This window comes from Ptychodera flava, chromosome 10 (genome assembly GCF_041260155.1).
Source record: "Ptychodera flava strain L36383 chromosome 10, AS_Pfla_20210202, whole genome shotgun sequence".
Taxonomy (NCBI): domain Eukaryota; kingdom Metazoa; phylum Hemichordata; class Enteropneusta; family Ptychoderidae; genus Ptychodera; species Ptychodera flava.
In genome coordinates, this window is record NC_091937.1 from 43,327,978 (window position 1) to 43,354,334 (window position 26,357).

At 40.2% G+C, this 26,357-nt stretch overlaps 1 protein-coding gene across 4 annotated transcripts in view; it reads right to left on the bottom strand.

The window, feature by feature from the left end:
• LOC139142871 (uncharacterized) overlaps positions 1 to 26,357 on the bottom strand; it is a 50,797-nt gene that overhangs the window by 11,574 nt on the left and 12,866 nt on the right. For all 4 annotated transcript variants that reach the window (XM_070713048.1, XM_070713047.1, XM_070713046.1 and 1 more), the window contains 2 exons: positions 2,541 to 2,670; positions 1,551 to 1,778 (listed from right to left, as the gene is read on the bottom strand). In XM_070713048.1, coding sequence (XP_070569149.1) covers positions 1,551 to 1,778; positions 2,541 to 2,670 — 358 coding nt within the window. The remainder of the gene's footprint in view (positions 1 to 1,550; positions 1,779 to 2,540; positions 2,671 to 26,357) is intronic.

Below are 26,357 nucleotides of genomic sequence, written 5' to 3' on the forward strand. Positions count from 1 at the left end.
ATTTGTTGAAAATAGATTTACTCTTACAGTTATATTGCTCCTAGACTAGCTAGTGAACTGTGCCTGCAGCTTGTAAAATGTGTAGCCGTGCTCTCTTCAAGGTAATACACGCCTCGAAATTGATATCCTTGAACCTTCAATCAAAGTTTTCTCAACTGAGTTTTCAACCATTGTGATGAAAAATCGAGAAAAAAAAGAGTAGTCACCGTGCAAATTTTGGTATTATTCACGTGTTAACTCTATGGCTAAAAACTAGATTTTTCGATTTTCACAAAATTAGGACGCGAACACTTTACGTACTTCAAATGCTTCTAAATAAGCCCACACAAGGGTAGATAAGAAAAGTATTGCACACATTTTAGAGTCTGAATATCTGTCCCCGAGGCGCATTCTACCTTAAACAGACAACTTCGCAGGTGTCTACGTCGACAAGAGTACAATATCCAGCTGGGTATTTAAAGTTATGCACCTGGAGAAAACCTTCCGGCTATACCTGTCGTTAACTGAAGCCCCTAGCTTGCTCTGGAATGTCGGCTTTCTAATTCCACCTTGTGGGCTGACATGACTCCCTAGCTGCGTTAACGGTGTCGCGATCAGCCCCCGGGCCATCACAGTGAGGTATGAGAGTGGACCGCTATAAAAAGTCTGTACGTGCGAGGTGTTTATTACGACTTAAACTCAATAAAATATCGAACGAAAAATTTTCAGCACGTTCTGTTTCTTGGGTCTAAGGTTTCATCGCTCTATAAATCACCGATCTCTAGAAGCAGACGATGCGGAAGTGTGAGAATGTTCGCCAGCGCAATCTTCCTTCAAACAGGAGGACATTTTGGGGAGCGCATCATGCCAAATCGCTGACTAATCACCTGGAAATTCTTACTATAACTTAAAATAGGAGAAAACGTGAAAGTGTCCAATTGAAGATTAGTTATATTCATCATTATTATCGCCATGGACCCTCGAGAAATGGTGCAGTCACATACCTTATCACAGCCGTCCATATGATTTTATTAATGTAAATAAAGCTCGTTCTCTCCTTTATCATTTCAAGGACAGATGAGATAATACAAACAAGGTAATTACACAGCTTGCGCGTCGCTATACTTACCACGTTCGCACTACAGAGTTTAGGTCGCCCCTGAGATGGCCCTGGTTTTAAAACGCCGACGTCAACGCGCTGTGTCGGTATTGGGCCGGTCGAATTTATGTCGGGTCTGAGGGGTGAATTCAGAGCCGACACATATTTTAGACCAGGCCCACACTGTGCGTGTGAACGGGTTGCGTCGCCCCTATGGGTCTAGTTGGTGGTCTAACAGTTAGCCTAGAACGAGGACGAGGTATGACTGAAAGGCGGGAGATTTAAATATATTGTGACCGCAGACAAAGCCCAGGCGCCCCTGTTCGTGCAAACCTAGCAATAAACGCACTTTATAAGGGAGCAGTAATGTTGGATCGATGCAAGTTTGTGTATAAAATAATGCCCACATGTCTATTGTGTTCAAAAAAGGATTTGGCAGAAAAGATAGGCAGAAAAAAAGTGTCACACTTACTGTAGCGAGTTCTAAAATTTAAAAAGCAGGTTTCAAAGGCATCGTCTATGGTGTATCCTACAAGTTGTTTGAAGGTCTTCTCTGATTCCTTCATAACTCGGTAACTCTCTATCAGAGAGTTATAAGGCTGTATTAACTCCAGAAAAACTCTGTCGATGGAAGAAACTTGAATATCTCGTAGTTCTAGTTTATCCACTCGCAGTGCCGTTGAGACCTTGAACTTTCTCACTGGGAAAAGAAAGTGGAATGAATAAGCCGTTACGTTTATTATTAGCAAGGCATTTTCCGTCAAGCGCGACAAACTTGGACAGAAAGTGCAACTAATGCGCATGTGCTCGGCAGGAGATCATGGTGACCAGCCAAATTTTGCATGCATATTTAAAACGAATGTCGGAGCAGTAATAGCCTATTATTAAACGATTTAACCACTGAGCCATCGCGGTGATGTTTGTCCCGCGAATTTAAAGTACGAAATTAAATTGAAAGGGCAGTAGTCGCAAAATGACTGATTATCCAATAAAGTCTGGTGAAAGTAGATTAATTCAGAACAACAGAAAAGCTAATTTATTGGTTTGAAGCCTAGTATTTTAAATTATACATGGCATTAATGTTTTCAGGTATTTCTGACAGCTTTGCAAAGCTTTCATTAGAGTATACTGTCGTATTCTGTACGAAGCGCGAATGATTAACCATGACTGCAACGATCTGCGACATACGCTGTAGATATTTATCGTGCGTCAAATTTACACGCCAAAATTTATCGTTTCAAGTGCTTCAAATGTTTGCCGTTTTAGATAAAGATATATGAACAGAATTGCAGGAAGGTCTCTGTGTTTTATATTTGAAAATCGTGACATCTTTTAACAAGCGATATTTAAAAAAAATGCTATTTTTATTCGATTTTTGTAAACGACATTTAAACTCTCGCGGGAATACAGGGGAACGAGAAATGACATTCGCACCAAAAGATGAATGGGCAGGAGACCTCACCTCTGGCATTGCTCTGCGTTTCCTTGTGTAATTCTTCCCCGCAAGGGGTGACGGGAGTCGTTGGTTCAGATGGTGTGTAGGTAGGAGGTCGGGATTCTCCAATTAGCTGATCATCCTCTCTGGATCTTCGCTGCAAAAACGAAATGAAAAACATTATAAAGAGTGGCACGCGTACGCGTAGAACTTACAATTACTCAGACCGCCGGTCTAAAGTTGCATTCGCGTGATACATTCACGGCCAGACAAAGCAGTAGCCACTGGCGCCGGTCCCAAATGCAAGCCAAACGATGTATTCGCTAATCAAGATGCGATCTACGAGAACGAATTGGTCTGCGAGACATGGCCGGGATAACAGTCACATATCCCAACGGATTTGAACTACGAGACTCGCATACACACTCACGCTGATCACGAATAACTTCAGCTGGAGTTTCCTTCATCAGTTGTTCCCCTATAGAGAAGGCAATAAAGCGGAGAATCTCCCAGTTTGACCTTTACAAATCTAAGACACCGATTATCGCCATCGATTTATCTCCACGAATTTGACCTGCATTCTGAGTCTCAATCAACCCCAGGACACATTTCGATAAGACTTTTCTGCGTCCTCAACGAAACCGAGCTTTATGCAAATCTCTTAGAAGCAGTCACCGATGGGAGGTATTCAAAACTGACATTAAAAATGACCATTCATAACGTAAAGGACGAGGGACAATTCGTAAGAATTTGGTAGATATCGTCATGTACAGATCTCTAGAGTAAATACAATTCTAAAATCAGAACACCTCTGTCAGATACCTAAATACTAAGTTATTACATTATTTCTTATCTTGCTTATTGAAACTTTTATTAGAAATATAAATATGCTCGACCATGCTCTTTGATCTACCCTAAATGGTAGTTTCCAGAATGAATCAATTGTCGGCGCAAAATATTTAAAATTTAAAGATCGTGAGGATGTAAATTCTTGTAATTTAGATTGGTAGCTCTAATGTGGCATGATAAGTGCTAGAATTGCGTCAAACACCCCCCACGTTAATCATGAGCGATGCCCATTACAAATTAAATTCAGCGGCCTTCCTTGAAACACCTTCCTTTACATTCAAGTTTAGTACATTAGCAAGACTTGGAGAGAATCCTCCATAGTGCAGGTATAACGTACTTTATTCCCACGGGCACGATTTTAGCTGCCATGAATAACAAATGTGTCGCTCTCACACTTGTCTTCTCGCTGGCTCAAAGCCCCATATCTTGTCTCCAACGACAGCAGAAGCAATTTGATGAAGAGTGCAGATAAGTGGAAATTATGAGCTATGCATTGTACGTCTTCTGCTTGGCTCTGAGGATTGCAATCACGAAATATTAAGAAGGTGACAGCTGTGAATTAGGAAAAGAATTTTTCGGAAAATAATTTCCACACGTCTTGTTGGCGATTTGCTTTCTGTTAAATAACTCCCGCGTTTGTTTTGCGTCATCATTGACGCCGATGTGCCGTCATATGTTAAATTGAAACAAAACGAATGCAGTCTGTCGTAATTACAGATATATATTGGCGGCTTTTCCACTGTATGTGCACACATGGATCATGGATGGGAATACAGTCTTGGACTTTCTCCATATCATGAATAACAACTGTATAGTAACCGTGAGCGTGAGACACTGGCATTTATTGACTCATTTTATTAATTTATCTACTGATTAATTATAACATTTCTGTATTATTATGATAAGAAATCAAGCAAAATCCAACACTTTCACAAAGCAGTTCTGGAGGATCGCAAAATTTGCCATTTTGCCAGATTGTAAAAGTTTTAGGATCTGCAGCTTGTCAAAAAACTAATACTTTTTTTTTTTTTTTATCTTTTATTGTAAAATATCATCCCAACTGACGGGGGGAAATCCCCATATACAACAAATCTCCTCTTTACATTAATCTATTAATTCTCTCAAAAGCATGCAGTATGTCAACTTTTAAGTGCATCTCTTTAAGAAGATTGTATCTTACATTGAATTCGTTTTTGAAAACAGTCTCAATAGGTACATTTACATTTGCAATCCAGTATTTATGGATACTCCATTTTCCAACTAAAATTAAATATTGTACAGATTTTCTATGTGTGTCAGTAACGGTACTTACATTACACTCTGTGAAAATAATATTTGATGGTGATATTTCAACTTCTTTCCCTACAAATCTTTTAATAACGTTTTTTGCTTTGGTCCAGCATCTTACAGCAATTGAACAATTTAAAAATCTATGTTCCAAGGAATCTATTTCTTGGCAAACTGAACACAGCATTGTATCTTTTATCTTCCAAAAATATAAATATTTGTTACATGGGAGTAGACGGTGCAAAAGCTTCCATTGGAACTCTCTCAGTTTAAGTTCATTTGTAATATCATACACATTTTTCCAAATAAGGTTGATTTCTGATTCTCTAGGAGTTACATTTAAATTGTGAAACCATTTCAAAAGTTGGTACATAGGGGGTTCTGTACGCTTTCGTATGAGAATGGAATACAGTGTCTTACATGTCAATTTGTTCAGTGGAATTTTACTATCATTGGCAGATACCTCAAAATTATCATCTGTAGAAACCATGGAGTAAAAACAACAATATTTCCTAGACCAGCCAAGTAAGAAGTGACGATCTGCATGGTCCACACTGTGATTCACATCATACCAAGCGTTCAAAACATTAATATAGAAAACTGGTAAAGCAGCTACAATGCAGTTTGGGACAACACGCCATAGAGAGTGTTGCTGTAATAAATTTGTGTTATTATCAAGATAAAAGTACGACCATGGTAACGCTGTCCATGTCGTGTCTTTACTTTCCACAAAAAACTAATACTTATGATCATTGAAGCGGTGGAAAGTTGCGACCTACATAAGCCTACATACGTGACTTGAATAGATCATTAGATAAAGAGGCGACGCAACCACAGACTTTGCAAAATCTTTCGCTTGATTTAACCAGATTACCATATACATGTTACCGTTCTATAAATAGACCTTAAACGTCGTGTGTTATCACTATTCTTTGAAGAATTACGCAATTTTACTATTTTGTAATTTATATTCTGTAATATAATTAAATTGTGGCACTTGAAAGTCTTGCTTTTTTCAAGTTACTGTAATATAACGAAAATTTAAAGCATCGTGTTTTGATCCCAGTTCTGCCCCGGAGTTTTGATGCATTACGTCACATACTGCTAGGCTTTAGAGATTGTAATTCATATTCGCCAATAGAATTTATGAGCTGGATGTTTAAAACAGGCAAACTATGATATTCCAAAAATGACTGAGTAATGATCATGTGATAACATTTGCGAACTTTTGATTGCCGAAGAAGTATCCAAACTGCAATTGTACTGACCAAAACATATTATCCAAAAAGGTTTCTAAATTTACTCTCGTTTACCAGATGCAATTTGATCAATTTTGAGTCTTGACGTTGTGATAGTTCACATCATGAATCTGTATGCTCTGCGAATTTTGTCAAAATAAATTTCAGTCCGGACCTAAAACTTGATTCGTAAACATACTTTCGGTAGAAATACACACTTAACTTATCATAATACCGGTTTTATAAAGCACCGACAGACTTAGTAAGTCGACGATTACTAGTGTGTGAATTATTTGATTTGCAGATGACACAGAAAATTTATGTGCCGTGAGCGCATGATTTTTTAGGAAAAAAGATCTTGACGTATAAATATGTCGATAAGTTGTTAAAGGTATACTGTCACTTGTTCCACTTTTGCCACAGTTACCACGGAAAGAGAAAATCTAACCAATCACAGATTTTAAGCGGGTGGTCGCTTTTTAAAAATAGCGTCCTCCCATGAGCATTTTGAATACCAAGGAACGCCCCTTTGACCATATATGAGCATACTTAGATTACAGGTGACTGTATGCCTTTAAATATAGTAAGATAAGGCCCACCTGGCTTAGCGGCAACCTGTTTACATATTCTGAGATTTTTACATGTTATGTAAAACTCTCTCTCTCTCTCTCTCTCTCTCTCTCTCTCTCTCTCTCTCAGACATAGCGAAGCAAGATGTTGAACTCTAAGTCCTCACGTTCATAAATGCAGATGAAATATATAGGACACCGTCTGTTAACCATGCAAAATTGTTGGGCCATGACCTCGTATGTCAGTTACAGTAATCGGGCGAGTTAGCACAAGGATACATAAAATACAGCAGACAGGTTTTCGTCTGTGTTGTCTCATGGCACTCGGGTGTCAAAACCACACATCTGTCAAATGACATGAGGCGAACGACCTTGAATTGTTCTCAATTCATAATTTATGATCGAAATCACCGGAGGCACGTGACTATAATAGGAGAAGATCACAGAAGATTGAGACAGAGGTCAAGAAATCAATAACGGGGTCAGGTGAGATCACAAGTAGAGCTACGGTACACCGTCATTTGAAAGAACGACTCGGTTGATGCCGTTCATCATGAAAAGCATTCTGAGAAAATGAAAGCTAGCTTTTACTGCTTTTTTTATGTTGTTTCCTTTCTCAAGCGAGCGCGATATTTGCGAATTCCCTTCCCCGTCTGCATATTCTGTCAGATTCAATAGTTACACGCAAACAATGCCCTGAGGGCGTAACGGCGTGATTTGCAGCCGTGGGTGTTGTACTATCGACAGGGTTATTTCCCTGACAATCTTCTCTTTCAAATATCGAGAGAAGCTAGTCTCTAAGTCTTCGACCGCCATACGTAGGAAAATAAAAATTAAAAAATCTATTTCTTTTTTGTTAATTGAAGCAAAAATTTGATAAAACTGTTATATCCCTGTCAGTCTGTCTCTTAGTCTATGTCTCTCTCTGTAGTTGTTTCTAAGCGTGTGTCGTTTTTCTGTGTAATATATTTCTGTATTTTCCGCCAAATTTTCCAGAATGGTAATATCTGTGTCTGTCTCTCTTGACACATTGTCAATGCAAGCAACATTTTTTAAAATGTTGATATCTTCATCTCTGTCTGTCGCTTTGTCCGACCATCTTTCCTACTTACGGTCTTCGCCTCCGTATCTCTCAACATAGTTTGTATAAGTAAAGGGGCCACTAATGTTAATTTTTGATGATTTTTCCTCTATTTTTGTTTTGTTTTTAATGTCAACCATAATTTCTTGTTCTATTCCTCAAAACATGTCAATATATACAGTATTCAGCTCGTCAAGTCAGCCTGTACATGAGTAATTACGTTGTTATTGTCGACAAGTGAATTCTGGTCCGGACTAGAATTCAAATGTAAGCAATAACAGTACACTGTGTACTATCTAGACAAGTTAAATAGCAGCTGTTTCAACATGGCCTTTGACAATAGAACAAGAACGTGCAAATGACATACACAATAAAATAATGAAAAATCATCAAAAGTTAGCATATTTGGCCCTTTAATGCTCAAAATTACAAAAATGATATTATTTGCACGCCTCTATCTCTCTAGTTGTCTGTCTGTCTGTCTGTCCCTGTCTCTGTCTGTCTGTCTGTCTGTCTGTGTCTCTCTCTGTCTCTCTCTGTCTCTCTCTCTCTCTCGGCAAATTTCATAGACTTCAGGCGGGTTTTTTACGCAATAATATATCCTTTCCCGGCCCATAATGGATGAAAGGAAACTTAGCACAACGTCATGTACGAGACGACTCCGAGCACATTATGGACATCGGAGTTCAAAATTTGTTCAAGTCCATAATGGACCAGAAGGGGGTACATTATTGCTTTTATTTCAGAGTTTTGGCAATGCCTGTGAATTTGTAGATGTAGAAAATATCCGGGCCACAATAGTGGATACTCTGGATGACGTCACAAAATTCACTGGTATTGACAAGCTGTAATATAATTTCAATTATAGTTTTTTTTTTCATCGTAATTGCTCCCCCTCCCTCTTTATCGTTCAAATTATATCAATGCGCTGACTTATTCATAGCGATCAAACATTAATTTACTGTGCAAGGAAATTGATTTATTGATTAATTCATTTGTTACGGAAAGGAAAAAAATTAAACCCCATTTTTTGCCATACACAATATCTTGCCTCATCACTCGCGTCACATGTCTTGAGGCACGTCAACGATACATCTAGGTGCAATAGCTATTCCGTTTTTTAAAAAAAGATTCACAGTTCACCGCAGAAATCATTGGCAGGTCTTTCATTCTATGGGTTCACAAACATTCTTTCTCTTTAATCGCCGACTGAGAGTCTGGTAGTGTGAAGTTATTGGGGGCCCACGTATGATGAATCGTGATAGCGTGGTGCTGTCTCATTTGAATATGACGGTTTGTTCGGTGAGTAGTTGCATAGTTCGGTGTGTATCAGCGCACATCGTCAAGAATTAAGAGGCCCTGATCACTTGTAAATATCTGCATTTGTTCGGACTAAAAACCCCACATGTATTTGCATATTATAGATTCATGGGCATACTACAAAAGTCAAATACTGTGAAATTCAACGCCTCCGCGAAGAACATACCGTAGTTCCTGCACGCGATATTATCTGTGAAAAATTTATGAGAGGTTACGGCCGAAAGACATCCATTTATCAAGCCCTGTCTGAAATGTTTCTCCGAATCCTCATGAGGGTTCTCTGTTCTAAATGCAAAGGCTTTCGATGGAAATAAAACAGTACTTAACAACTGCTCGTGGTTTTCATACATTTTGAATACAGATTACAAATACAAATCACATAGAATTTTCTGGCATAATGACTATTTGGTTCAGATTCCAGCATTTGCATGGGTGTTTTTTTGTAATGCCTACCTAGGTAACAGCGTGAGGAACTAAATAGCAATATCTGATTGCCGTTTGAGTGAATTTTTGTTGCAAACGACAATTTTTGAAGATTCATAGCGCATGCCGGATGGCAATATGGCGCCAAGTCGTCGTCCGGCTGCATCGTCTAGGTTCAGTGATTTATCAGCCTCTTCCATATTTCCAAGATGTAAATGTGATTCAAACAGAAAATTGCGTCATGAATAGTTTTTGCCTTGACGTATTACCAACGTACAGTACTTCAGTAGTTCTCAGACGTCAGAAGTAAAATAAAAGTGGTCAACTGGGATGAAGTAAGAATTTTACACCCCATTTTATTCATTTATCTACATGAAGCGAAGGAAAAATTAACCATCCATGTAACTAAAGTATGACCCTGACCTATATATGAACTCACGCGCAGCAGTGCATTGTCCTGAACTAAGCGGGGAAATTCCCTGCTGAGCATGTTTATACACGTTCCGAAGGTGTACGGGAAATTCCGTGTGAGTCATCACCATCAAACTAGCCTATATAAAGGAGCCCCGTTGTCAGTCCGGCCGGCCGGTCGCGGAGTCTAGCTGATGTTGAACACGAAGTTCCTATCGGTACGAACTAACTTTCATATCCATTCAATCCATAATATCGTAGATATCGCTCCAGCGGTGGACTAAATCCTTCTTGTTTTTGTATTTCTAGCGCCTGATGAAATATGTCCTGAATAAGTTCTGACCCCGGGGCCTCTGTTGTTGCACCTTTTTCTTGTATTTGTGTAAGCAGCTGTTTATATTGAACATAATAATGTTTATATTTCTCTCGCCTCTTTGATACTCCCGTTTTCCCTTGTATTACATCAATAACGACACCTGGTATAGGAGTTAAGGCTAACAGTACCGGAACTGTTGGAATTGCTGCTATTACAGCAGAGCTTACAAGAATTCCCTTAGTAATATTGAGAGCCATATCAATTCGACCCATTAATTTATAACTTCGTCGATATGCAGCACTTGTTCTTTCTATGTAATCAGCCAATTGTTCAACGCTTTCAACAACTGAGATGTGCATTTTTTACTGTATATGTAAGGGATGATAAAAATAATTGTAGTAATATAGAAAGACAATATGGCAGAAGGAGGAGAAGATATACCACTCCAGGATTTCGATGATGCAAATTTAAATGATGATGACGCTACTGCTGAAACATACTTCATAGACGATGATAATGCTCTCGCAGAAGCCGATCCTTTCCTTGCTAGCCCGAAGGTTGATCGCTTGAATGAACTTAGAGTAGATAAAAAATTAAGTATGATTAGGCAATTCTTAAAGGAGAATAAGATTACTGATCCGGATGCACTAAATGTATTGGCTACGGAATCTGAGATTAGGGATGGAAAGCTGTATTATAAAAACCTCAAGCTGTCTAAAGATAGAGGAGGTGGATTTTATAAGCTCACCACATTAATGAGAGAAAAAGGAGGACATGAATTTATGAGAGATGTACTCGGAGGTCGCTCTAGCGCAGAGCCTGAATATGTGAGTCGTACATTGTATTCTGAAGATGTGAAAAATGATAAAATACCGGCTGAGAAGATGACGCCAGAAGACATGGGTATATACAAAGATGAACTGACAGAGTTACGGCAAGATGCTTCCGGTAATGCAGATAAAATACAAGATTTTGAAAATAAAATCGAACAATGGAACAATCTAAACCCAGAATATATAGCTATTAATGATGAATTAAGGATTGCGAATATGCATCTTGGCGAGCTTAACAACGAAAAAGTTAAAATAAGGCTAGAGAAAAGAGAAGCTGAAAAACAGTTAGAGGATCCTGAAACGAGCACCCAAGGAAAAGGAAAAGCCGAAAAACTACTAGCTGAACTCATAACAAGAGAAGCTAAAATTGACAATCGAATTGAATACGAACATGGTAAGATCAGTGAGGCACGTGAAAGTCTGGCTACGACTAGGTCTCTTCGTGATGTAATTTCTGATCCAGAATTATCACTGAGACTGAAGCTGACTGAGTTATTTAACGAAATGGATTACAATCGCTGCAATACTGACTGCCCTTGGAATGACAATATCAACAATTGCCCTGGCTGTGACTAGAGGAGGAGGAGGAGCGGGAGCAGGGGGAGGAGGAGCAAACGCAGGAGGTTCAGGTCCGCCCAAAGTATATACAAAAGCGAAAGAAATTGTAAAGCAATTTGGCGAATGGTTAAAAACATTGGCTGCAAAAAGTGCTGCTGCAATACCAGGTTTAATCGGTTCCCTCGTCAGTTTTCTATTAAAAACAGCAGGATCGGTTGTCGGATTTGTCGGAGAACAGCTATGGATATTTTTAACTGGTTTAACATTAGTCATTATAAATAAAATTATGTATTAATATATGACACCCCTACGGCATCAACATGTTTGGTGAAAAGAATATTGCAAAGTTTCTTTCAAAAATAAAGACCTGTTTGGTTTCTCTGTCGAATTGGAATGGTGCAAACTCCGGCGGGTAAATCGACATATCCTTCGAGCAAATCCAGGTGTCCGACTCAAAGATGATAATCTATATCATAACATTTTAGCTTTCGTGAAGGAATGTCAGAAGACTAACTTCTTTAAGCGACTAGAATTCATAAACGTCTTTCAGGAGATTGACAATGATGATATGGAAGTCCAACATTTACAAGAATATTGGGTCCTTCGATTGATTCGCGACACAGGCAATCGATTATCTTTCAGGCAGACGAAATATTTAGTAATTTATGTAAAGATGTGATTTTTTCTTCTAAGTCATTATATACACGAAGTGAAACATAAGATGTGATTTATTTTCTTTTTTTCTTCTACTATATACATTACACAGAAAATGGGGTACGATAGAACATTATCACCGACTTTCACCAACCGAATACCGAATGGAACGAAGTCAGAAAGAACTCATCACGTGATTGCTCATAATCCAAGTGAGGCAGATCCAGGCCAGACACTTATCATACGATGTCCGAAGTTAGAAAGCGGAATACTCTTAGTTCCAGATACTTTCGACCTGGTTTTTGATCTCGAAGTAATGGGAGGTGGAACTACCCGTGTAGTACAAAATGTTGCAAAAAATTTGGTGGAGAGTATGAAACTCACATTTGAGGGCCAGGCACTTCCGATTTGAGTAAATATAACCTCATTGAATGCTATCGTGATCTCTTCAAACATAAAAAGGAGAGATCGAACATGACACTGTACGGAATTCAGAACGAAAATCTAAGAAAATTGAGAAGTGGCGCGGCCGATGCAGATGCCGCCGTCGTGGGCGATAATTTACTTTTTGACACATATAAAACAAAATATGCTATTCGTCTCATTCATCCCTCATAACAGGCCATGGAGTTGCATATCCAAAAGCGTTAGGGAGTCATATTGAATGGGAAATTACGTTGGCACCCGCCCCCCAATTACTTGTCAGTAATAAACTGATTACAACCAATTATAAATTAAAAAACATTCAAATGGAATACGAGACAATTTCTGACCTCAATCTCGCGAGGTCAACTGCTGGTTATTACAACGGTGGAAAAAGTTACCTTTACGAGCATATACATTATTTTAGAACAATCCCATTCAAAGAATCGGACACGGTTATCAATGAAAATATAAATGTACCACGACGTAGCATTAGAGGTATCGCTATACTCTTCACTAAAAATCAGAATCAGTCAGAACTGAACAGTGAACTTTTCTTTAACCCATCCATTGAATCTGTGTCTGTAATGATTGAAGGCATTGCAAATAAAGTGTACGCTCAGAAGATGATACCAAGACAATTTTGGCGAGAGGTGCGACGGTATTTTGCTGAAGATAAAGATGGTGTGAAATTGATATAGATGAGGCCGATTATTTGAAGAATAAATTCTGTCTGTTTATCGATCTGCGTAGCTTTAAAGATATTGAGTTTCATGGAATGGTTTAAAAGTAATGAACACAAAGGACGGAATTCAACTTGAGATCCTGAAGAAAGATACCGCGTGGGTTGGCGATGACGCTCACAATGATAATATATTTGCCCACATTTATGTTATCAGTGATGCCCTGGTCTCTATTGAAAATAGTAGATTAAAGTCTTTACAATTTTAAACCGTAACCATGACCCGTCGTCCGTCCTATCGGCCATGTTTCTGCCAGCCATTCGCCTGTGTCTGGATTGTATAACTGCACACGTTTGATATCATTTGGCGCCATCATGATTTTACTACGCTTTTCACTACGGATTTCTCCAGCCTTTTTCCGTACAAACTGTACAAACTGCGCCGGCTCGGGCTCCTTCCCAGTTTCAAATAGATCTTTATAATCTTCAAAGTTCAAATGTTTTCTAACACAAACATCTTTCACCCCTTTATTTTTTTTCGTCTCCGAAGTTGGAGTTCGAAAAGCATACACTTTCGAGCGTATGCCGACAAAATCAAGAATAGGTTCACCATTCAACTCATCTTTAAATTTACCTATCACTTTTTTATTAATCTTCGGAAAGTTGGGGGCCACCATGGGTCCACTCATCCCACTAGTATCATATATAGACTTCTCACCATTCTTTTCAACATCTTCTCGGACTATATCATTGAAAGTTACGTCCGGGTCCGGGGAGGGTATTGGCACACTGTAAACAAAACTATCAGTATCCATGTAGGCTAATCGTATTCCAGGGAACTGGGCCCGAAAGTAATTGTAATGCGTCTCATACATAAGCAGCTTAGAAAGTTCCAGTACTGCGGCGCCGATGAAAACTGTTTTACATATCTATGCTCATCCGTTTTCAGTTCCAGTAGGGCACTGTCGCAGGAATCGCCATCCTCTTCGGAAGTTATGAAAGTTATATGTTTCATCTTTGGATTATACTTCTGAATCTTTTACGTCCACTATCCGTGCCGTTCCAGTCCGAAACAAATTTAAAGTCTCTGTACTTTCGAACATCCTCTATTGTCTTACCGAACATTGCATTATTCATCAGCTTATAGAAATTCTTTTCGAAATCTGTCCTCCCCTTTGCCCTCATTTTAGTGTTAAAGTCAATATATTCCGCGAGACATGGAGCTTCATCGAAAGCAAGCACCCGATAAATCTTTTTCAATCTCATTCCCATCCGAAGATAGAATTCCAGCAACTTGTAGTGTAAGACGTATCTCTCTCTATCCATCACACTTGTAATCAGTCGACCGCCCTGCCTCGGAAATTCATAGTGATGCGGTGCTAATGGCAAATCGCTGTGTTCTTCATGTAATTCGGCTGGGTATTCTAAGTCTACTTCTAGAAAACTTGGTGGAAAGGTGGAACCAGGTCCCCACCCTCCGGCTCCGCCCCCCGCTCCGCCGGCTCCACCCCCTTTTTCCCATTCCTCCCACTCTTCCATCGTCATCCAATGAAGTCCGCCCGTAGGCATTGCCTGACTCATTGCCCAGCCGTAGAGATTGTTTGCATCGAGATATTTTATTTCGGTCACTGGCTTCTCTGGATCGTAATTCCCGCCAGCTTCCCCCTCGGCGACGGCCGGATGATTTGTCTGTAAATAATGAATATTACACTGGCTGATACCGCCTCGAATTCCCCTCTGTACGAAAGTCATCTGCTCTTTATCCTGAATGAGCCCAAACTTATTACCCGTGTAAAGTAACATAGCATCCCATGTCAAGCCGGGCGCTGACATATAGTGGGCTGGATCTAACTTATATGCTTCTAAACATGTGTCACGGAAATTTTCGAATATATTTGCAAGAAGTAGAACGTCAGTCTCACAATAGAATTCCATATAATCACGAATCGTCTTACATCCAACTTCGTCCCACACCTTCAATGCATGTTCGTAATCAGACTCAGAAATCCCCTCTTCCGTCAATTCGCTATAAAATTCCCCCCTCTCCGGGAGCTCACCCTCTTCTAATCTGTCAACCGAGTCTAAATATTCGTAGGGGAAGAAACCTTTCGCCCTTTGAATGTCCGGGTATGAAAGTGGCGCCGCCGTCCACCCGTGGGTCTCTGGCACAGTTTTTGCCAACTTCGCCAATGACCCCATCATCAACTGAGCACTGTCCATAAACTTTATAGAAAATAAACGTCTCTTTATCTCCCTCTTCCCATCGACAACAATTGAGCCACTAAAAATAAATGTTTTCGAGAGACCCATAATTCCACCATTGCTCGTCTTAGCTATTAAATTTGGCTCTTGTCCGGGACCATCATCTATTTCATGTAACTTTTTCAAAATAAAAGAACCATCGTATCCCTTGAGGTTGTGAAAGTAGATAGGAATGGTTCTCGACGGGCGACATCCCTCGCAATAGAAGGTCGCCTCCTCCTTCACTACTCGGTATCCTGCCGGCTCTCCACATGCAATACAGACTGGATCACATCCGTCACGCTGGTAATTAGATCTATCTTTCATCGGTATTATTTTCCAATAATACGATTTCGAATAATACTCGGCCCGTTCTTTCATATCCTTTAGAAATTCTGTAACACAGGAGAGACCTGTGAATGTTCTTTTACCATAAACAGTGGGTCGGCCCGGGCCTCGTTCCGAAGGTCCCCACCCCCGTTCCACCATAACATATGAAAGACAAATTGGAATGTGCCGGCCGGTCCCCTTCTCAATAATTGCCTCAGTATCTGCATAGACGACGTAGGGAGAAGGAACCTTCTTCCGATGTCCTTCGAATTGACACACTTCCTTAGGAAAAACTGGCTGGGCGTCGTCTGTTCCACAGTACACCTGATGTATTTCTAATTCTTCTGTTGACTTAAAACCTCTTTTACAAACCATACAAATACACTTCCGTCTGCGCTCATTCTTTCGATTAGTACGAGAATTACGAAGGCGATTTAACGCAGTAATTGGTATGAAGTGGCACCTTCGGGCTTCGCCAACTATCAGTAAGATATTTGCTATTTGATTCCTATCGGCTCCGCCTTCGGAACGGGCTCCGCCTTCCGTTCCGTCAGGGGCTCCGCTACAGCTACTATATAACACATTTATGCCGGACGGGGGAGCGGGATCATTCTCGTAGATCTGAAATACTTGAAGTTTGACGCTCGGATTTTGCTGCTCGAAGCGCCTGAATACAGTCAGATCGGCGGGCGTAGGAAAGGGAATACCTTCCCAACAGTAGTCAGCCATAAATGGGGCGTACGTATTCCATTTTCTCCTTACCTGACCACATTTCTTTTCACGAAACTCGGGGTCGGTCAACTTTAAACTTGCTACGATGGCGTATTGAAAACAATTCTCAGCCCCCACCGGTAGCACCAGATCGCTAACACAATGCTTATTTTTTAACCATCCGGGAAGTTGGACTGCGCCAGCCCCAGCCCCGAGTAAAACTTCTACTAGAATTACTTCAAAATTAAGTATCTCCTCGAGAACGAGACCAGAACCTCAACATTTTCAATTGTATCAAGCATACGATCGTAGCGATCTATTAATTGTTGCCCCACATCCGATCCCGATCCTCTTACATCTTTTGTGTATGTATCATTTAATTTAACATACAATGAACGCGGTTGTGTATTACCAGTTTTCGGATCCGATAATTTGACTTCCATTTCAGTATAAACAGAGTACATCTTTCGTTCCGTTTCTTTAACCATACCTTCAATATCCACCAGCTCCCCGATATCCTTGACTCGCTTGACTTCAGGAAATTTTTTTGTAAAACTGCTCCCTTGAATGCTGTATGTAAACTGGCCATCTTTATGATATATATACTATCCTAAAATTTTTAAAAATGAAAAATAATTATTCTATGATAGGTCATCAAAATCCACTATAATATTTTTGTCAGCATTTATTTGTTTATATATCTCACCTAATCTTTCTAAGTCGACTAGTTTCTTCCACATCTTGAATTTCTGGTTTATTAGGCGCAGCAACAAAATAACCTCTCAACAGTGAAAGAAAGAGCACGCTTACTTAAGCGCGGTTTAAATGCTAAGAATTCTATCTTACTACCTTTTCGGATATTACGAGGTACAATAGCAGGATTTTCTCGGACTGGTAGTAACGGACTCACTGTTTTAAAACCGCAGTCAATTCTTGAACCATATCAATACATGTAGCGAAATCGTGAGCCCCTCTCCCTCTCCCTCTTTAAACTGAAATTTAAAATACCTCATGCCCGGCTGTGCCTCGCTCCCTCGCTTCGGATACACTTTAGATGGATTGTAAAATCCGATAGTATTCTTGGAGTGAGCGGCCAGGCTTTCAGCATAACTTTTAGCAGTTCTTGCATCGAAACTTTCACCTAAGGTACGGAATACTATTAAATCGGTAAACTTTTGAAGACTCAGTTGCCAACTGACACACACCCCATCGCATGTAGCAGGATCTCCTCCCGAACCGTACTTAAGTCCTATGTTGAAAACTACTTCTAGCTCACTGTCTACGTATATGAAAGGATCTACATATTCACCAAATACTAATTTGCCTCCATCATCAATTTTGATGTTTTCTCCGGTTTCAAGTATTTTTATTGCATCTGAAATAGAAAGGATTGTCATTGTCTTATCGTATATATCTTAATAAAAAAAAAAAAAAAAAAATTAAAAAAAATTTCTATGATATAGTATCCCAAAATGTCATACATATTCATAAATGGACCAACTGGAAGTGGTAAGAGTTACGATGCAGTAAATTTGGATCCGTATCACGTACCAGAATTTGACACTAGTTTTTCCAGCAACATTGCCGACTTTTATAATGGGCGTGTCACCCACGTTTCGATTGCCGATTTTCAGAACCAGTTTATAGAACATACGCTTAGTTTACAATGTCAGGCTGGGAGGAGGAGGGAGGAGGAAACCTCCCCCCTCCCTTCAGAACAATACATTATTTGTGACTCTTCCATAATTCAACATCTGACTTTTTCTCGAATCCGGGGCGTTTCCACGGAGTGGGAAGAAAAAAAGATTGTTTCTAGAGCATTTGACCATTTACCCAGTTTCATTATCATATTCAAAGATATGCCTTGGGATTATTGCAGGCGGAATGTGTTGACTCGAGCCAGGTCGTACGAAATAGCCGCCTTAGAAGAACTAGAAGAGATTCACAACAAGTTCAAACAGACTTTCTTAGAAATTTGCCACGACTACAGACTTCCATGTTTGGTAATTCGGAACGCTCTTACCCCCCTCGTTCTCAAGAATATACTTAATCCAACAATTGATACCGAGACAGTCGGACCAGTAGAATATCCACGAGCTTTTGACTTTGGAATTGCATGGGGCAGCTCACGCGATAGCGGCAGCCAGGATTTTTAATAGACGGTTTCAAGGAGAGGAACTTGAAAAAGCGTACTTCCCACCTGGTCAAGAACAACTAGAACAACCTCGAGTCTCACTAAAGAACCTACACAAACTTCTTAACGCTTGTGAATCTGTGTGTGCTTATAATGCTTCGTTTGACCTACGAGCACTTGACATTATGAAACCCTACGGTTCTGTAACACCGGACTTTGAAGTTACTTGTCTATGGCTTATGTCAGTTGTGTACATTATACTTCAACCAGAACTTATCGATAAAGCTGAACAAGGGGGACTCGAAAGAACGGACTGTGGTAACATGAGAAGTCGTTTTGAAGATCTTGCAAACTTAATATGTGCCTCCGGAGGAACTGAGGGGCCCCCACCTCATCCACATACGGCCGAAAAAGATGCAGTAAGTGAACATTACTTACGACAGTACATGATAAATACTTGGCCAGGTGGGGGGTGGAAGTGGGGTGGTAAACTGACACTTTCGGCTTTCAAGAAATTAAGACTTTTTCCATGGTACTTATTGAATAACTTTCGTAAATACTTACGTTAGTACTTACGTAGTACTTGACAAGTACCATGGACAGGAACTTACGAAGTACTTACGTAGTACCAGCACAGGAACTTACGAAGTTCTAATAACATTTTCCTCCGGCTCCCAACTATTGAAACTTTCTGGATAACCTTTCCATTTTATCAGATAATATTTCTTTCCTCTAATTTTTTTCGTCTTCAAAATTCGTTCTACTCTGTACAGCTCGTCGCGTTCCGAAAGGGCGCTCTGAAGTTCATCAGAATAGAAAGTGCCGAGTATTTCCTCTCCATTCAGATCTTTTATTTTGTAAACTGGTGGCGTTCCCAAGCCAGCTGCGTACACAACTTTTGAAACTACGAAAATCTCCTCTGTCCAATTTGGTAAATATCCTTTCTTAAAAGTGGTCTTGTATTTTGTAATTCGAACCCGTTCTCCCGGCTTGAATTCAGGGTCAACTCCCCCGGCTGCCAACTCAGGACCGAATAGTGTATAAAATGCCTGCCAATCGTTCTCCTCTGTTACGTCCCTGGGTTTCATTTTGATACTTCCGTGAACGGTGTTATTGTAATTCTCGAGAAGTTGTGGTAGAATGGGGAGCCAGGAACGTGTCTGTTTATATGTAAAGTATTTCCACATCATCGTCTTGAGGGTTCGATTAAAACGTTCAACGACGCTAGCTTTTTTGTCACTGTAGGTGTGAAACCAGTGAATTCCCACCTCCTGGAGCCACCCCTGCATTTTCTGATTAGTAAATTCCCGCCCCTCATCTGTCTGAAGTTTGTCGGGTCTTCTCCCAGATTTCTTAATCACATCTTGTAGTGCCTTCAGAGTGTCATCAGCCGTTTTTGACTGTATCGGCCTGGCCCATGCGTATTTACTGAGCACATCGATTACTGTTAGCATGTATCGAATGTTATGGTTCTCTTTTGCGAACGGGGGAGGGAATTCCACGAGATCCGCTTGCCATTGAGAGTCTATCGATGTTACAAAAACGCGCCGGCCGCCCGTAGCATGAGAACGAGGTACCGGTTTATGTAGATTATAAGTTAGCTGAGTTTTTAACCACTCCTGCACCTCTTTCTTGGTCACGGACAGGAGTCCGCTGGCCCGTGCTGCGTCATACAATTTTTGTACACCTCCAAAACCAGTTTTCGGGTTGTAATATAATTCTCTAAGAGTACCTTCGGTAGAACCTTCGGGCGCAGCCATAATTGCTATATTATACGAAAAATTTTATGTCGTACGGTTGCCGTAAACGAAATACTAGTTTACTGAATGGCCTACTTTTCAATTGCTTGATTAGGCCCACGGCTTCCCGTTCTGACACCTCCATTCCATATTCTTTTATAATAGTTTTGTTGTCTATCTTGTTCGGTGTGTAAAATAGTACTAACATCTGTATGTTTTCCCTGAATGGTTTACTAATACTAGTATATTGTTGAGTCAGAACCCAGACAGATAATCCGTCATGTCTTGCGCTGAAACCAAGTTGGACTAAAACGTTACTGCGCTTCTTCATATCTTTGGACGAGGCGCAGTCATCGAGGATTATTAAAGTGTTCGTTCCAGCCCATTCTTTATGCACGTAGGTTAATGTATCATCCACTGCATCGAGTCCGACTGGAAATATAAACACATTATCATCGTCGAAAATGAATCTTCTATTATACGCTTTATTATTCATGAATGTTGGGCAAATGAATATCACATATTCGAATTTCCTTAAGTACGGACCGGTGAGGAGGTCCAACATAAATTCTGTTTTGCCAGAATATGTCGGTCCAGTTATAATCATGTTGAATGGTGGGGTTACGTATATTGACATTTCCTCTGGATCTATATACTGTAAATTAATGAATCTCTTCTAGTTCTTTTAAGTTACTGGTTCGAGTTAGATGAAACCCAGTCACATCGACAGCATCTGAATGAACTATATAGTTAGTGACTTTATTCCAGTACCTACAATAGTAATGAATATTGCTAAAGATAACAAACCAATTTTACCATATTCGTGAATAGGGTCTACGCTGGTCGTAGATGCTGCCCGTTCCGGGGAGGGGAGGGGAGGGGACCGAATCCGAGTCGTGTCATTGTGAGGTGGTGGTGATCCTCCGGGCTCGTCTTGCCACTTCACAGGATCTCCCCCCTCCATCTCGTGTACAGCACTTTCTCGAACTTCCGTGTTTATATCACCGTTCACTCCGAAGGACATAGATTCTGTTGCGTATTGCAATTCATTATTATAACCCGAGATTGCCGGGCCCGAAAGAATGACCATCTCAGACGGTAAGAGAAGTAAATTGGCGAAACTGCCATATCAAGTTTCACACCAGTATTCATTATTGTGTCTTGATATCGCCTATAACTAATTACTTTGTCGGTATTGCGATTTCATCTTCGAGGAGAACGCCGAATTCTTTTCTTACTTGCTGTGCACTGCCAGTATCACCCACTATGGTACTACGAATATTTGCTTGTGCGCCAAGTATGCAATATACGTAGGCTTCAAGACTTTCGTTGAGGCGAGCGAGACCGGCCTTTGTTAGTCCGGAGTCTCCCTTCAGAGGAATGAAACTATTGTATTGACCCTCCGTTCCATCATTTCGGAAGAAATAATAGTGTGGTCTGTCTTTGTCGGGCAGTACATGTTTTTTCTTTCCAAAAATGGTATGTGTATAGAAAACGCCTCCGTCGGCGGAGAGGAAAAAGTCCCGACCGTTGTATATCGCTTTGGCTGTCGAACAGGCCCACGATTAGTGTAATATTCATATCCATAACCAAGACCTTTATTTTGACCTTTTCGATAACGAAAGTCGGACTTCGTTGGACTTATATTTCCAAATTCAGTACATAGAAGTTCATATTGGACGAGATTGTACGGATTGTCGCCCGCTTTGAAGGTGGGGGTATCGTCTGGAAGTGCAACGCCCATTTCGTGAAGGATCCGACGTATTGTAAAGTATACATGGAAACGGCAGAATGATCGTATTTGCGGAGGAAAATCCCCCCTTCGGAACCAAAGAGATGGGCGAATGATATACCACAACCAGTAGTGCTGCACCATACAGCGAAATTCAGTTGCTGGTCCCAGTATTTCATCTTTGGGCTGCCCAGCCAGACATTACTTTCTTTTGCTGTTCTATGAGTGATTACATTATCTTTGAACACATCCGAGGATGGAAAGTAAATTTATCTGTCGGCGTTACATATATTTCTAAGTCCATGAGAATAGGTTTTATTCCCCCGTCCGGTTTGGAAGGAATATCAGCATGCTGTACTGTCGGTACGCTCGTCTTATTCAATTGAAAAGCAACTGGGAATAGGTCTGTACTCATTATTCGTGTTTCTATATACAGATAGATTTAAATGGAGGAGAATTTTCTCGGAATCCCTGTCGGAACGATTTCTTTAGGGGTACTAACATTCCAGACCATGTTAATATTATATTTCGGATTCAGGTTTAAACGAATTTTTTATTTTTTACTAAGAATAGATAACATACTGCAAACAATGGAGAATTTAATAAAGTCATCGGCAGCGGCAAATATGGCAGCGCATTCCGAAGGGGCTTCGGACCTTCGGTGCCTTCGGACGCTCAATCCATAATAGAGACAAAACGTGAAAAAATACTCTGTGTCATCGCAAGTGGTCAAAGTAAGTTATTTTTTGGTAAGGAGATTACAGTTAGAGAAGTGGAAACGTGGAAAGATGAATTCATAACACGAGCCTTTAAAGTCTATGAAGCGAAATACAGTTCTCTTATAAGTGATAATATCACTCAAAGTTTCATAGATCTAGGAGCCCGCGCAATAAGTCAGGTAGTTCCAATCGATGATCGAGATAACTATGCCACTGATCTTAAACAGGATTTTATTCTAAACAGTGAAATAAAACGATTATCAGGACGGATAGCCTACACATGGGGACCCATACTTGCTCTAGTTTCCACCGGTTTAATTACGGGTAAACATTTAAATTTTAAAAAAATCGGGTTTAATATAGTACCTGAAATAAATGGATTCAACTTCGCCGACTCAGCAAACGACTCCGTCAGAAGCCCCGCCGACGACCCCCACACCGCAAACGGCTCCGCCGACTCCGACACAGCGCAACATAGAGAAAGTGACGTTACCGCCGAAGCATCCAGGGAGAGTTGCTTCAGGGAAGCGACTAGCGGAATGGAACAGGCAAAACAGGGAGAAGAAACTAAAAGCAATGGAGGGGGGAGAGGGGGGGAGGGGAATGATGCGGTAGCAGACCTACCGCCTACAATGAAAGAACAGTGTGATAATAATTCACGCTGGTATAATAAATGTTATCTTGTTTTAGGAATTGTGGGAGTTTCATTGACTGCATTAGGGCTATATTGGGGGCGTGCTCGGCATACCCCCTGTCTCCCCGGAAACCGCGGGAACCGCTTCAGAAAGCGAAAAAACAGAGCCCGTAGCGGCTCCCTCCAGAACAGTTCCGAGGGAGGGGAGGGGGAGGGGGAGGGGAGGGGGAGGGAGAGGTTTCCAGCTCCTCTACATTGTATGAGATGGATTAACTCCCATATTTTTTATTTTTTATTTTTCTATTTTATATACTAGTCAGCAATCATGGATATTAAAACAGTTGTAAACACAATGTACGATGGTATTGTAATCGCAGGACTTGCATGGGATATCTTATGATCTCCAGCAAATTTCTGAAAATAGAGGTTGGTGATCCAAGTCGACCAAATTTAACTCGATTGCAAAATTAGGCGGTGCGACTGCTGCCGCGGTTGCGACCAAAGATCTCCTTGAACAGAAAAATATTATTCCTGCAGAACCTTATACTGTGTAATGGCACCTTCGGAATAATAATAATATTCATCGAACACTTATACTTAGTAATATATACAACGTACAACAATGATCATTTGGATTGAAAGCCAAACAGGTGAACCAGTCACTGTTAATTTTTACCCTTGCATTGACACGACACAGTTTACGAAGATAAGACTGCTAGAGTGCGGACTATATAATTCATGGCATAACATAACATCGACGAATAATGTAATAAAATATCAAGAAGGTGACCAACCGAAGAAGACTAAATCAATACGTCCAGGTAACTACAATATCGATACGTTAAACAAAGCAATCGGGTTGAAGCAAAAAATTAATTTTGAAAACATCTGCCGACAAACCATGTTTATCTAACTTTGGCTAAAGATATTAAAGTCTATTTCAATGCTACAGGTAGCTTTGCCAACGTAGTTGGTTTTTCAGATAACCTGAGGACAACCCAGTTATAAAAAGTACTATTAGTCCGAAGAAAGTGGATTTCTTAACAGTCACTAAATATATAGTTCATTCAGATGTAGTCGATGTTACTGGAAATTATGTTTCATTTGGTTCGGGTGCCTCCGGAGGATACATACAGGGGAAAGTATCGAACTGTTTACAAATACTTCCCATCCGGGATACGAGAGAAATAAGTGAAAAGGTTACTTACGATTTTAAAAACGGAGCAATTTCTATGCCATTGAGAAAAGGGGGAGATTACATGAATTCAATGCGTATCTGGATAACAGATCAGGATGGGAACATGATCGATTTCAATAACTGGCCAATTAGCTTTTGTATTGAATTATTGTAGTCCCGAAGCGGGGCCGGTGTAACCCTATCGGAAGATAAACCATCCCACGACCAATCCTCCAGCAATATAGATCATCTCATATTTCTTTTGCTCAGGACTGGGTTGATAATAATCTGAGAATTGAACTGCTTCGCCTTCGGAACGGCTTTGCACCGCTTCTGCTTCTTCCAGGATTTCTGCATCTGTATCTCTTAATTCTGCCGCAGCATGCGCATCCTTTGCTTGATTTTCTCTTTCCCAGTCAGCCTGTAGTAATCTTTTTTCTGACCAGACGTTGCGATCATGTTCAAATTTTTCTAATGCTTTATCATGTCGGACTTTCTCTTCAATAAGAGCGTCACCATTCCCAGAAAGCTTTTGTCCGATAATATTTCCTCCTGTGAATGCCGTTGCATTTAATACAGCACCGAGAACTGTCATTCCTATTGCTGAAGCCATGGTTGTGTATATTACAAGGTATTATTTTAATTTTCACTGTATATAACATAATTATGTCTGATCCAAGTGGCTTCGGTCTAGGTACAATTCGTATGCAAAATCTTGAGCTTGAAGATCTGAGTGATGTTAAAGTTAACAATAATACTAAAATGGCTGCTAATCATAATAAGGATTACGTCCTTCGTTATAAAGACCGCGAAAAATATTTCGTTTTAGCCAATGCCGCGGCGCCACCCCACGAACATGCTGTAGAATTTTCCGAACTTAAAGACATTGATGAAACTGTATTGACGCCACAAGGCTTCGAATGATCCTACTCCTTTTGCTCTGACATGGGATGGGGATAGTCAGAAATTCATGCCTTATAATGTGCCGCGTAACATCTTAGATATATTGGATAGTGAAATTGCAGGAGGTGTTGCTGAACCACCAGGAACTCCGAATGTGATTTATTTTGATAGCAATGTAAACAAATATAAATTGTTAGATTTTCGTAGTTGGCTTACTCCTACGAATCCATACATTGCACTTCTTGGTATACCGATTCACCTTAAAATTAGTCCTCTTAATACAATAATGAAGGCGGATAATACACTAAGAAGGTGGATAAACGAGGGGGAGAATTATTGCTCGTATACAGCTAGCGGAGTTCCAGTTAGATTATTTTGGGACACAACTTTAAAGAAACTGGGTCTGAAAAGTGTTGGTGATGAGGCAGCTGTTCTCACTTTACAGACAGTAAATCAACAGATGACTGATAATATGAAAATACTTCAACATGGTACAGTTCTCATTAGATGTGTAAAGTTAGCTACTGGAGATGAATTTGACGATTTGGTTGGATATTATGCTATGAAAACAGATAACAGAACAACTTGTGATATTATCATAAGTATTGATAAAGATCGGGGAGGGGAAATGAGTATTGAATGTTTTGTTGGTGGGAATAGAATAGAGAACGACTTAGGAACTACATTTGTACGTAGAGATAAAAGAGTGAACACTTTAGATATCAGTACCATTCATCTGAAACGTCTCATATTATTTGAAGTAATGGTCTTCCGTCACATTTTAAGTTCAGAGGAAATTACTAAAATTTTATCTATCAGGTGAACAAGTTCGCACCGATAGGAACTTCATGTTCAACATCAGCTAGACTCCGCGACCGGC